Raw genomic sequence first — 14,393 nt, 5'->3', positions numbered from 1 at the left:
CAACCTCCAAAGGAAATTCCAGTTAGTGGTACTACCTCTGCTGACCCTTTCTTCACTCCCCTGAGTAATGCCCCTTTACATCTATCAACTTTTTCTGAAAAGCTGATTATTCCAGGCCAAGGAGTTACCTCTAGTGGAACGAGCGTACCAACCTCGCAGCTAAATCATCCCAACAAATCTATTCTGCTAGGATGTTCTGCTCGGTCGCTACCCTCCCAAAGAAAAATTACAGATTTTTTTGGGGCTGAAATTCCCCTCAACTCAGAGCCCCTTCCCCACCTGAATTGACTATCAAATAACCAACCTAAATACCCCCCTATGCTATTTTTATGTTGGAACATCGCAGGATGGAGGGGGAAGAAATTCGATCCTGACTTCTTGAAATTTATAAACTCATTTCAGATAATCCTCCTACAAGAAACCTGGGAAGAGGAGGCGATTGAGATAAATGGTTACGATCTTATTTCACTTCCAGCATGCCCCTCTCCCAAAGGTGGACGTTCTAGAGGGGGCCTGACGATAGCCATCTCCCTCAAACTACAGGCAAAACTCACGCTTGTAAAATCATTTCCTCCCTACGCTATCACAGGCTTGATTTCAGGAGGAAAATTTGAGTTACTGATTACAAATGTTTACTTCCCCCCTGGGGGCCAACTGTCAGATCTCCATCTTAAATGGGAAACCCTCGAGGATCATTTATCTTCCTGTTACACCAAGTACCCGAACGTCCCCTCAGTATTGGGTGGTGACTTTAATGCTCGTACAGGTGCAAATTGGGAGGCTCTAACCAAGGACAAGTGGTGGGTTCCCTCTGGCCACCAAAACCTGGACCTATTTCCCCTTGCACAGAGACTATCGAAAGATGATAGAGTGAACAAAGCGGGTGTTCTTCTGTATCAACTAATAATCCGTCTAAACCTAATTATTTTAAATGGTAATTGTCCCCCTGATATTCCTGGCGAATTCACCCATTTGAGTACAATCTCAAACAGTGTTCTCGATTATTTAATAGTCTCTAGGGATTTATTCTTAAATTTTCTTTATTTTAAAATAGAAAATGTTCAGCTAAGTGACCACCTCCCCTTGGTTGCCAAACTCTCCTTGGATTGGCAGCCGGTTGAGACTATGCATCCCACACATTTGGGAATAAATGCTGTCGCCCAAGCGAGAGGAATAAAATGGTCCGTAGTCCAGGCCCAAAAATATATGGAATTCTTCCAAAAAGAAATAGTTCAAATTGATATCGTTCCCACGTTAGACTCATCTGAATATAACAATACTTTGAATTTATTTTCCTCATTCATGGAAGATTTTACGTCCTTTTTTACAGTACCAGCACATCGGGTAAATCGGATTCATTTTAAGGCTGGTGCTCCTTGGTTTAATCTACAATGTAAGCAGGCTAGATCTTACCTTTGTGCCATTTATAATGATTACAAATCATCTGGTGCTTTAGTATTGCCTCCGAATTATCAGCAAGCAAAAACTGCATATAAGCAGGTACAGAAAATTGCCAAATATGAGTGGCAAAAAAATTGATGGCAGGCGCTAATTGCTGCCTCCCGATCTCAAAGTTCACGGGAATTCTGGCATCTGGTTAATAGAAGATCAAAGAAGTACCCTTTGACAGTTATCCCTGCCCCGGTTTGGGAATTATTTCTAAAGAAATATTTTTCGTTGACAGAACCTTCTACTCATTCTTCTGATGATTTAATCAAGCACCTACCCATCTGGCCAAATACTGAACCGGATGAAATTTTAGACTTAATCTCCAAACTAAAAACTGGTAAAGCCCCCGGGCCCGATCTGGTCCCAGCGGAGGCCATAAAACTTCACCCTGCCTGGTGGGCAAAAATTCTTGCTGTTATTTTCGATGCTATAAATGCCACTGGTCTCGTACCAAAAACGTGGAAGGATGCCATCATAGTCCCAATCTATAAAAAAGGTTCCCCAGACGATCCGGGGAACTACAGAAATATCAGTCTTTTGTCAATTATTGGGAAAATATATGCACGTTTTCTTTTAACCAGACTTGTTCAATGGTCCGATGAAAACCAGCTGATTGGCCCTGAACAAGCTGGATTTAGACCAAATCATTCAACTACGGACCATGCAATAGTTCTGTATCATTTAGCTCGGAAATATTCATTCCCAACGCGAGGCCAGCTTTGTGCGGCCTTCATAGATCTAAAGGCCGCGTTTGATAGTATACCTAGAAGGTTATTATGGGAAAAACTGGCACGCTGGGGCATAGATGGAAGGCTACTGTGGCTGATGATTCAACTCCATGAAGGGTCGGCTGCCAGGGTGAGGATCACTCCTGCTGGTGACCTTACAAATCCTGTATCTATCAATAGAGGAGTCAGACAGGGGTGTATTTTAGCCCCTTTCCTGTTTAATTTATTTATCAGTGACATGAGGGCACCCTTAGCCGAATCCCAACTAGTCATCCACGCCCCCCGCCTGGCAAATTATAGATGTCCATTGCTGTTATACGCGGATGATGCCGTGATTCTCTCTTTCTCGAGAGTCGGACTTAGGAGGGCCCTTAAAATTTTTGCTTCATATTGTAAATCAAATTTCCTTACTATAAATCAAGCCAAATCAAAGGTTTTAATTTTTTCAAGAAGTCGGAAAACCTATAAGTGGGAACTGGAGGGGAAACCCATTGAACAGGTTCACAAATTTCAATATCTGGGTGTCTACTTCCAGTACAACATGGGCTGGAAGGCACATCTCGCATATACCCTAAATAAGGCCAAAGCTCTTTCGTTCGCACTGTTGCGCTTTTTCTTTTCTGACGGAGCTCTTCATGTCCCATCAGCCTTAAAGGTATATAATGCTAAAGTGATCGCGACAATGGCCTATGCTGCCCCGTTATGGGGGGCCTCTGTAAACCTGATGTCCTTGGAGATAGTCCAAAATCAATTTCTGAGACGTCTGTTAAAACTGCCCCAGTGTGTGAGCAATTCAGCCATTCGCTTAGAATTAAAAATCCCTTCTCTAGAAAACGCCCTATGGAGGCGTATTTTTTGTTATTGGTTGTCCTTGCGACACAGACTTTCAAAACTCTATCTTATCCAATGTCTCTGGCGAGACAAATTCGCTAGCCCATGGGCAGAGAAGATACATACAAAAATCGTGTCCTATGGACTGTCTCCATCGGACCTATTGAAACTAGATCTCGCCTCGGCCAAAAGAACACTTACGCAAAAACTAGATGAGTTTGATCTCCAACAAAATGTCATAATGGGAAGTGGTACATGCTCACCGCTGAATCTTGGTATACGGCTTACACCGCAGATTCCATCTTATTTGTCATCTTTATCTGTTGCGGCCCACAGATTTGCTTTTACTAAAGCAAGATTTAACGTTTTTCCATCCAACGTTATGGGCAATAGGTTTACTAAAGGACAAATTTCAGCATTATGTGCATGTGATAACAAAACTATAGAATCTCTCCATCATATATTATTCTGTTGTCCCTTGCACACGGACTCCCGGACCAGATTTCTACTTCCCTTAATAACAGAAAGTTTGACTGAGAACTTGGAGTCTCAGTTAACATATTTGCTACAAGACAGCGACCCTAGCAGAACACTGCTAGTAGCAAGATATTTGGTTACAGTTCTCTCATACAAAAGGAAAAATGGTTTACTTCATGATTACTGAAAATCTGTTCTATTACCCGATTTATAGCGGAAACTTGTCGAAACAAATGTACTGTTCCATCTATTTTATCCAAGGAATTATTGCAAATTATATCTGTTTATATGTATTGAATTTTTAAGTCCTTTTTAAACTTTATTTACTCTTGCTTTATTTTATCCTGTCTTGCCCAGTGTTTTTGTACATTGTGTTGCATAAGATTATATTGTGGGCCTTTGGCCGTAATAAAGATTTCATTTCATTTCACATAGTTCAGTATTTGGAAGGGCCGGGTTTGGGTTTGATGAGGCCCTAAGCTACTGAAGGTAATTGGACCCTTTATATGTCCAGCCGTCCTTTGTCAACAACAACAACAATAATAATTTATTATTTATACCCCGCACATCTGGCTGGGTTTCCCCAGCCACTCTGGGCGGCTTTCAACAGAAAAAATGAAATAAAATAATCTATTAAACATTAAAAGCCTCCCTAAACAGGGCTGCCTTCAGATGTCTTCTAAAAGTCTGGTAGCTGTTTTTCTCTTTGACATCTGATGGGAGGGTGTTCCATAGGGCAGGCGCCACCACCGAGAAGGCCCTCTGCCTGGTTCCCTGCAACTTGACTTCTCGCAATGAGGGGACCACCAGAAGGCCCTCAGTACTGGACCTCGACAACAAATTGTTACTGTGTTTTTGTGTTGAATATATGCTATATGGTAATTTATGGACCTAATAGGTCCAAAGCCATTTGCACATAAGAAAATACGTATTTTATCAAAGTAATTGTTGAACTGAAATACAATTAAGAAGAAGTATATTAATAGTGAAGTAATTATTAAGCTCTAACTTAAAATGATTTTTATTCATAATAAACTTAATAATGCAAATACATTGGCATTTGGCAATAACATTTTTTTCCTTTTAATTTTTTAAGGGGGGGGGCAAGAGAGTGGGGCCCTAAGCTATAGCTTGTTTAGCTTATACGTAAATCTGGCACTGGTACTTGGCCTGACTTAGCCATGTCAGACTCCCTCCCTCTAAATGACCACAGTGGGTTCCTGCCATTAGGATTGCTGGGTTGCATCACAGAAAGTGTGCAGGTAGCTCTACTTGAATCAGAAGACTGGGCAGCCATCTCTCGCCCTTTCCTAACCCAGTCCCATTGTTTTCCAACCCTATGGGCTCTATGGCACACCTAGATCCCTGCTTCTTAGAACAAGCAGGTGTGTGTCAAGACTGGGGTATATATAATTGGAGGGAGAAACTACTTGCATGTTCTCTGCAGTGTGTTCTGGCAACCCTAGTCATGAGACTAAAATGCTGCCACCCTGAGCTTCTCGGAGAGAGGGCAGGATGCACAGATTTAAAAAGGGAGTTGCTCAAGTGCAATAGCTGACTATGTGCTCCTGTTTGTTTTCGCCATGAGAGTTGCATGGCAAGCTCCTGCCCTCAGATAGCTTGTTCATGGAACCACCACTAAGCTGCCACATGTTTCTGCCTGCTTGTAAGATGCAGTCAGGGAAGCAAGCAGACTTCCTAGATATGGTTTCTTGGTGTCAGTAACTGGACCATGAATCTCAATAGCACTGTTACACATGTGCAATAACTAGCAAAACAACTGCAGCTTGTTAACATGCAGGCGTTCACAGCTAAGTGCTTCCTGTATTTTGCTTAGAAACTTACCCTTTAAATCATTTGCCATCTGACACTAGAATGGGCAAGAAATAATTCTGCCTAGGAGCCTGTACGGCCTTTTTTTCTGTTTATTTATCATTCATGGATGTGAGTACAGCATGCATCTGTTCAGAACAAATCTGTGGATGATGTGAATTTGCCTGTGTCTGATTTGATTTATGGTTTTAGATTGTGCAGTTGGTCCGGTAACCATCAGGACAACAGTGTAAGTGAGATGAGGGGTGACAGAAAATGATCTCATGGCCGAAGCATTTTTAGCCTGTATTTTATTGTTTTAAGATTCTCTTTTCTTTTTTTTAAAGCCAGATGTGACTGGATTGGAATGTGAATTTGTTCTCTTTCTCTCTTTCTCTTTCTCTCTTGTCTCCCTCTTTCTATCTCTCTCACTGTCTCCCTCTTTCTTTTGTGATCTCGATTTAGCAAAAGATTAGAAAGCTGATCTTATCACAAGGTAAGCTCAGCCTTCATAAGCGCAGTGTGGGGTACATGTGTAACACACTTGTGTGCTTAGAAAGAAACAGTAGTACAATAGTTTCTGTGAAAGGATAGCTGTCTCGTTGGGAATGAATGGACAGTATATGCCTTGCATCTCTCTTTCCCCACGCCACCCTGAAAAAAATATCAGACATATTTCTCGCTAGTTCTTCTCCATAGAGAGAGATCCTATGGGACCCAAATTTACTTCCCCTCAATTATCAATCATCCTTAAACTAGGAACAGCCACCTGCCTTCTGTCAAAGGGAGAAGTAGGTTGTTATCCTACTTTGCTATATTTAATAAGGTAAATGAGTTATGACAATATATGATGAATCATGTAAATAGATATGGAAGATTAGGTTTACATTACTCTACACCCTCCCAGCTCTCTATAATGCACACTTGGGTTATTCTGCTACTTTTGGGAGCCGAGCTGGTTGAGAGAATCTACTCTTTGAACCAACGACATTCAAATAACAAAGAAATCTTGCATTGTCATCTTGGGTTTCCTACACTTAAGTCACACAAATTTGGAAGGCGGATCCATGTGCAGAAGCAGTTGGCTTTGTTAGATTGGGAACCTCACACCCAGATTGCACCCAGATGTGCATTTTGCCTTACGATGCGCATTTGAACAGCTGGCACCCAGCGCAGCCCCCCAAGGAGAGAACGGGAGCAGGCATTTCCACCCACATGGCAAAGCACATTGCCAACCACTTTAGACAGGAGCACGCTGTAGTGTGCAAGTATAACTGGATTTGAAACTCTTATTATTTTTTATGACATCTTTCCCCCCACCCCACTCCGATTTTTCAGCTGTGCATCTGCTTTGTGTAAATGCATAACTGAATTGTTGGGTGCGCCCACCTCTAGTTTAGGGGCTGTCAGCCGGAGCAAGAGTTTGTGGATTCACATTGTGGCAGTGCCAAGCTCAAGGAACCTCACCTCCTCAGCCTTTACTGGCTGCATATAATAAAATATCATTGTTCCTCTTGGCTGTGCATGTTGAGTGACCCCCCACAGCCTGCAAACTCATGATTTTCAAGGTATTCAGTAACCTTGTAGCCCTGCCCCCAATTGCTTTTTGCCAAATGACACCTGGAAACAGGAAGATATGTAAACCTGGCAATTAATTGAGCCCATAATGAGAGATGTATTGTGGCCCATGCTGTCTGTTACAGGCCTCCAAACTTGCTTTGCAGACAGTGACACATAATCTATAGAATTTAAAACAATAAATTTCAGTAATAAATTTGCATATTCCGCTTTTCATTTATTGTTTTCTGCCCAAACCCTGAGGATTTTGTGGGGTGGGAGGGAAAGGAGAAATCAATGGATGTAAATAAACATAATAAGGGTATTGAAACAATCATGTGAATCAATATAATAAGGCCCAATTTGTGTGGATATGGCTCAGTCTTAAGTTCCACAGAATCACACATTCACACCACTGCTATTTAAAAACAACTCCTCCTCTTATAAGTTATTCCACTCAACATGGATTTAGTTTTTCAGTTTCTCTTGCGGCCCCAAATTTCAGTGCATGCGTAACTTTTAAGCCAAAATGCCTGACTGGAATCTGTGGTAGCCCTAAGCAAGGATTATATTAAACACTTGTTGGATCAGGCTCAAAAGACCTCATCCATTCAAAGATTTCACTGTTTTATTCCATTTAAGATTGGTCTTGCCCAGAAACATTTAAGGTCCCCCCTCAATATTGGGGGGAAAAGATAAAACTAGCCTAACTTCTTAAGAGTCTCTCCAGTTTCTACTGGTCTCTTTGATTACAATCCCAATCATTAACCAGCAGATCCAATGTTGTGTATATATAGAGAGAGATTCTACTAATTTCTTTCCCTCTTGCCTAGTTCTTTTTGTAACAGGCTCCTTTTGAAAGAGCTGCAGTAATCTGTTGGTCAAAAACCAAAGCAGGTTACGTTGCTGAATAGCCGGGGGGGGGGGGGCAGAGGCCAGGCTAGTGTCGATTTGTAGCATTTTTGCCCTGCATTTGTGTCCATTATAGTAATGCCTGGGTTTCCGAGAGAAGAGGCAATAGAAGTAGGATTGCATGAAAATCCCCATCTTGCTAACTTATGTTTTGACCTGCAAGTTTTGAGTTACAAATGTAATCAGCGATACGGTGTTTTCTCTCCCTCCTCGCCCCCTCTTCCTATTTCCTTCCTAGACACAGTGCTAACATAAACCTGCACCGTAAACTGTTGACCAAAGAACTGGATGACATGGGCCTGGACACTTCGCAGCCCTCGCTTAGCAAGGACCTCCGTGACGAGTTTTTGATGAAGATCTACGGCGCCCCACATCAGATGGGCTTTGACATACGGGAAGACACCTCCTCCCCGGCAGGTACCGAGGACTCCCACCTGAACGGGTACGGAAGGGGCATGTCAGAAGAATACATGGTGCTAGATCTAAGCACCACCTCCAGCATCCAGTCTAGTAGTAGCATCCATTCCTCCAGAGAATCCGATGCGGGGAGCGACGAGGGGATTCTCCTTGATGACGTGGACGGCGCAAGTGACAGTGGGGAGTCGTCACACAAGGCGGACGCCCCGGCCTTAGGGGTCGGCATGGGCGCCGAAGTTCCAGGATCCCTCATGTTCAACAGCGTTTCCATGAGCAACGGGGGGATCGTGTGTAACATTTGCCACAAAATGTACAGCAACAAGGGGACTCTTAGGGTGCATTACAAGACTGTGCACCTGCGGGAGATGCACAAGTGCAAAATCCCTGGGTGCAACATGATGTTTTCTTCTGTCCGCAGCCGGAATCGGCACAGTCAGAACCCAAACCTGCATAAAAACATTCCCTTCGCTTCACTAGACTAGTTCAAAGATGGACGTGGCAAACGCCAGCAGCTCTCGCAGAGGGTTTTCGCTACTTTGAACTGCCATTAACAGACTATTATATAAATATATATAAATATAAATATAAATATATATCTTTTTTTTCCTTTTTTTAACAAAACAGAAAAAAACACCAGGTGCTTTTTTTCTTTTTCTTTTTCTATTTTTTCTTTTCTTGTTTGTTTGTCTGTTTTTATTTTGTGTGGGTTGGGGTAGTAAGTTTAACCTGGGAGGAAATTTCCACTGCTTCAAAGAGAACAAGCAAATGTACACACACACACACACACACACACACACACACGAACAAACTTGCATTTTGAAGCCCCACTTTTGTTATAAAACCCGTGGTCATCTCCAAAGAGACTGTTTCTTTTACCTTTGACTGCCGCCTGCAATCTTGAGGAAGGGGAGAAATGCAGGGGAGGGGGGCACAAGGAAACACAGCACTGCAGAGAGAGGGAGGGGGGGAAGTACAATTGTCTTTTGTGTATGTTAAACCTTTGAGAGGACCATCAACTACACATGGCTGTTACACTTGTATATATTGAGCCTTGAAGGGCCTATCATGTAAAACAATTGTATTGAGGGTGGTTAACTTCTTGTTTAATTTTTATTTGGAGGGGGGGTTGGTTTTTTCCCCAGTTCGGTTTTACATTTACATCCAGCTGTTAGATACGCGGGGAAGGGGGGGGGAGAATAGTTTGCTGGCTAGCTCTGTTCATTTATATTAGCTTCAGTGCACATTTAGAAAAAAGAAAAAAAGAAGAAAACACAAGGTCTTGTTTTTTAACTACCTGCTAGAGATGTGTAATGAGGGGGTGCTGGCATGCTTTAGAGCACCTGATCTGATACAGGTTTTTTTTTAAGGGATTTTTTTTGTCTTGTTACTATTACATAAATCCAGTCATGCACTTTTTTCTTACACAATGTGGGGATGTGTAATAATATCCATACCCTTTTTTCCCTTAAAAAGTATTGCCATACTTTCAGTGTCTTATTGATTAAGAAAAAAAGAAAGAAAAGAATTAACACTTTGTTAGAAGTGGTCTGGTCAGTATGGGGCGAGAATGCCGAACAAAAAAAATAAAAGTGTTAAATGTTAACACAGAACTGCCAACTTTGCACAAGTTTTCAGTAACCAAAATATAATCAGCTGCTGTGGCCTAAAGGGGGGGAAATATCCTAGGAATTTGGGAGCAAGGAGAGAATACACATGAATGTCCTTCTCAGGTTCTAAATATTATCCACAAGTGAGTCCGTGGGTTCATAGAAAAGAAAAGCAGAGCTTTGCAGCGCGAGACATTTCTTCAACTGAAAGGATGGGCTTCCAGTTGAAATTGTCCAGTTGAATTGTGTGGGACTTACTTTTGATCTGTAGTAGCTTAGAAGGAGATCACGGTGACTTAAGGGCCAAAATTCGAATTCCTGAAATGAATGTGGGTGTTCTCTACTGAAGACTTGGGCTTTAGTTGCATGAAAATGAAAAACAATTCTGACCTCTGCAAAGTTGTCTGGTGTGCACTGGAAAGTGCCGTAGTATGATCAAGGCATGTTGTGTTTTGTTTTTAAATAGAAGCAATCTAAAGCCATTAATGGCACAAGCACTTAAAGCTTGGAGACTGTGTGCCATTCATTAGATTGGGTAACTTCCCCTTTGGAGAAATCGGAAGCTGGTGTTTGCGTGTAGGGAGGCACCCAAACCGAAAATTCACGTTTTCATCTTTTGTACTTTCCCAACATGATTTGTCGGAGAACAATTACAGTGGAGTTGGGAAAGAGTGTGTTGGAGGAGAGGCCAATGATTGAGGAAGACAGGGAGAAGCTGCTCACCAAATCTTTTCTTCTTCTTTTTCTTGTTTCTGGTGTTTACATGTGTTGTCTGAGCATGGCAAACCGCACTGGCAGCCTGAATTACCACAGCATACTGACTGAATGATGATATTTACTTAAGCTCAGCCTACAGCCAAGACCATTATGGTGTGTGTCATATAACAGATCTTTTTTCTCTTTTTTAAAAAAAAGAATACACAAGGAATATTTCTGCACACAGTGCATTGCTAACTCAACGAGAGTGCTTTTCTTTCCTAGAACATTTCTCTTGTAACTGCGAAACCAGAAATACTTGGGTTGCTTTCAGCTTCCAAGTTGAATCTGTTGTGCAATTTCAACCACTGTTCATTGCAAATTGGCATTAGCAATCCAGTCTTAATTTTACTAGCGGAAACTATTCCAGTTAAATAGATTCCCCCATCTTCATTGGCCCTCATCCACCTATAGAGAGTTACGGCTGAGTCTCATTTGAACCAACAGGAAGATTTTAGTCTCAACTGAGCTAAACCCAACCTTTCATTGGGACTTGGGTATGTCTAACTTTCCCTTGTTTGGAGGCAGTATATACTACAGTACTTTTTTTCTCCTAAAACGAAAACATAAATACTAGTTGCAGTATCTCCATGTGTGTGTAAAAAAAGAAGATGATGTCTTTATTAATTGAAATGCCTTATTTTAGGCCGTATTTCTTTGTTTTCAAATAGTGGACACAACTCCTGACATTATTTACAGATTTCCTAAAGACTCTTTTAAAAGTGTTACCGACCAGTATGTCAAAAAAATATGTTTACATCAAAAACCTCCACAATTTTTGCTGACTTGATTTTTTTTTCATTTGTGCTTTGTCTTTTTTCCAAAGTCTTAATTACTTTGGTTTATAAAAATTAAATGGAGAGATGCTTTGTTTTGTTTTATGCTACGTATGTACGGTATGCTTGTGAAAGGGAACATAGAAAAGTAAAGGTTTGTTCTTCCCAAACGAATTAACTTTTGTAGTGTTATCTGTACTGCATTGCCTCTTCAAACCCCACCCTCTGCCCAGCTATTAGGAACCAAGCGAGAAGAAATGTTGAAAAGGGCAAAACAAACCTAAACAAATGGCTAAATGATATCTAAGGAACATTTTTTAAAAAAATTAAAAAAAACCCAACACTGTTTTTGAAGTATGTATGGTATAAATAAATATCGTTTTTAATGAAAAACATATTTGAGGTATATAAATAATTCTTTCCTGAATAAATCACTGTTCTGCATTCTCATTTTACTTTTGTTTCTGCTAAAGGTCAAATGGCTTTGGTAAAACTAGATTGGAAACTTAAACATCATCAAGTAGGCCTTATTCAGCAAATGAGTTGCACAGGCAACATCTGTTTGTTACACGAAACGAAACAGGATGGTATATAATTGTAGTGAATCAGAGGAAAACAGACACACGGTTTAGGCATTAACATTCTTTCATACCTACCAACATTTGAAAGTATGGGAGAAACTTGTGGTAAGATAGGCTGCACACACTAAACATAAATATGGTTTAAAATTACTTAACTGCCTGGCTTCTGCCTAAAGCGGTGATTCCCAAACTGTATGCTGCCGGAAGAACTAATGGGCGTCTTGAAAAATGAAGCCATCGTTTTGGGAGCAAGTGCCACTCTATGCCCATCAGACTAAAGAAACCATCCAGCGTTTGCACTGTCTTGGTATAGAAGAACCACTATCATCTCAAGGGCTTTGCATGCAAAAGGTTCCAGATCCAGTTCTTATCATCTCCAGGTAGCGGGTGGGAGAAACACCTGGAGAGTCACTTCCAGACAGTGTAGGCAATGATGAACTAGAGGGATGAATGACTTGACTTGGTATAAAACAACTTCCAAGTAAGGGAGACCAGAGTGTAACTCAGCAAGTAGTCACCGGGTCATCTGGTGTGATGGACAGCTGAGCTAGACGAATGTCTGGTGATGCAGGGCCTTGGAATTTCACCAGAGGGCTGGAGCCTCTCTCTGATGGGCTACCAAAACAGCTAGTCAGAGGGGGGTGGAGCCAGCACTTTGGGAGGGAGAATAAAAGGAGCCGTTTCTGAGAGAAGGTTCAGATAGGGAGATGGATAGAGAGAGCAGGAGGGAGAGAAGAGTTGGCACTCATTCCTCATTCCTCCTCTCCTAGGAACTCCTCTGTTTGACTCTTCTGTGTGTAACACCCACTCTGAGGAAAATATCTACAGCTAGAGAAAGGAGTTTCTGAGCTTAGAACTGAAGACAGTGTGTAGCGTTTGGGGAGAGAATATTCAGAGTGGAGTTATCGGGAAGGCTTGAGTTTCAGCAGGAGAAGTAAGCACTGTGAGGATATTGTCTCCTTCGGTTTCATTTCAGTCAGGAGAGGAGAGATCTCCTAGAAAGAGACGACTTCCAGACCAGTTAGGGGTGTGGGAATCCCCTAGACCTGCTACCTCAGGAATGTGGTTGATAAAAGGCTGGAAAACTGACAGAAAGTACCACCTGGTTTAAGAACCAAACTATTAAGCTGCAACACCTATGCAACTAAGTTAACGAAGTGAAGTGAAATAAGTGGAAAGAAGCTGAGCATTTACCATCTAGTCTAGAAACCTGCAACATCTAACAGAAGAGTAATAACTGAATTAAACAACTGGCATTTAAAAGAAACTGCATTTACAACCCAGTTAGAAGCCTGAAACATCCACTAGATTTAGTATAATTATAAATAAGTTAACTGTTTCCTGAAAGAACATTATCTCCTGACACATCCTTTGTTTTATCAACTTTGTTCTGTAAAATAAATATTTTTGTAGCGGTTCAACTTCTGCCTGAGTCTCCAAGGATCTAACCTTACCTTCACACCTTGGGTACAGAGTGTATACCCAGGTGGGATCTACCGCAATCGGTGACAGAGTGGTGCGATCCACTACATTTTGGTGGCAGAGTGGTGGGATCTCCTACTATATTGCCACTGTCCATTGCCATTGTTTTTAAGCCCTGAGTGACCAGGCAAAGAGGAAGGTGAGATACTGGGAGAATTGTTCTCAATGCTGATGACATTTAGGTGGTGTTTTTTTTTTTTTAAAAAAAGAGTGAATTGTACCCACCACTTTCATTCAAGGAAGCTGCCCCCCAGGTATCAAAGGGTTTAGAAAACACTGCCCAAAGGGCTCATCTATGGTCAGAAAAGTGTACAACTCTCATAGGAGCTGCAGTTTCCGAATTTCAGAATATGAATGCCAATTCCCTTAAAATTAAGAAGGGAGAAGAAGCAGCCCCAAGTTGTTGGGGCAACACTGCTGGGACAGGGAGGCAAATGAGTTTATGCTTGCAACTATATACACACACACACACACACACACACACACACACACACACACACATGGTGAAGGAACCGAACAGCACAGGAACAGTCAGCCTATTAGGAAGTTTTTGAAATGCTAATAATGAAATGCACCTGTGAGGGACAGGGGATATCGCGAAGTCCCTCCCCTCCTGAGTTCAAGCCCGTCCCCGAGCAAAGGGGAAAGCAGGGAGAGTTCCGATTCCAGTGGGGAAGCAGGAAGTCGTGTCCGAGGCTCAGGCAAGGTAGAGGAGCCAGGGTCCCAGGTGGGACAGGAAGGGGCAAGTAAGGGGGGAAGACCCATCCCCCCAACTCCAGAATTACGCAGGAAGAGGAGGGGCAAGAGGATGGGTCTGCCAAAGCTTTTGTGTTGGAGAAAGACGCGCCAAAAGCCATTAGGAGGTTCTGAAACCGACTGACAACATCGCTCCGTGTAAATAGCAATGACTTGAGCACTGTAAATACGCAGCACCAATAAAAGAATAAAATGCAGAGCTGCGTAGCGTCGTTACTCTGAAGTAGTCCACTCCGGCCACTGTGACAGCAA

General features: G+C 42.0%; 1 protein-coding gene across 7 annotated transcripts in view; it reads left to right on the top strand.

Moving 5' to 3' along the window:
- BNC2 (basonuclin zinc finger protein 2) overlaps positions 1 to 11,719 on the top strand; it is a 398,914-nt gene extending 387,195 nt beyond the window's left edge. For 4 of the 7 annotated variants that reach the window (XM_035140457.3, XM_035140455.3, XM_060268829.2 and 1 more), the window contains one exon: positions 8,005 to 11,719. In XM_035140457.3, coding sequence (XP_034996348.1) covers positions 8,005 to 8,665 — 661 coding nt within the window. In that variant the 3' untranslated portion in view covers positions 8,666 to 11,719. Of the gene's footprint in view, positions 1 to 5,762; positions 5,794 to 8,004 lie in introns of all 7 variants that reach the window. The other 3 variants (XM_035140460.3, XM_088658572.1, XM_088658571.1) reach the window with 3 other exon arrangements.
- The last annotated feature ends 2,674 nt before the right edge of the window (positions 11,720 to 14,393 follow it).

This window comes from Zootoca vivipara, chromosome 15, assembly GCF_965207765.1.
Source record: "Zootoca vivipara chromosome 15, rZooViv2.hap1.1, whole genome shotgun sequence".
Classification (NCBI taxonomy): domain Eukaryota; kingdom Metazoa; phylum Chordata; class Lepidosauria; order Squamata; family Lacertidae; genus Zootoca; species Zootoca vivipara.
The sequence above is the reverse complement of the archived record's forward strand: the minus strand, read 5'-3'. Positions and strand labels throughout refer to the sequence as shown.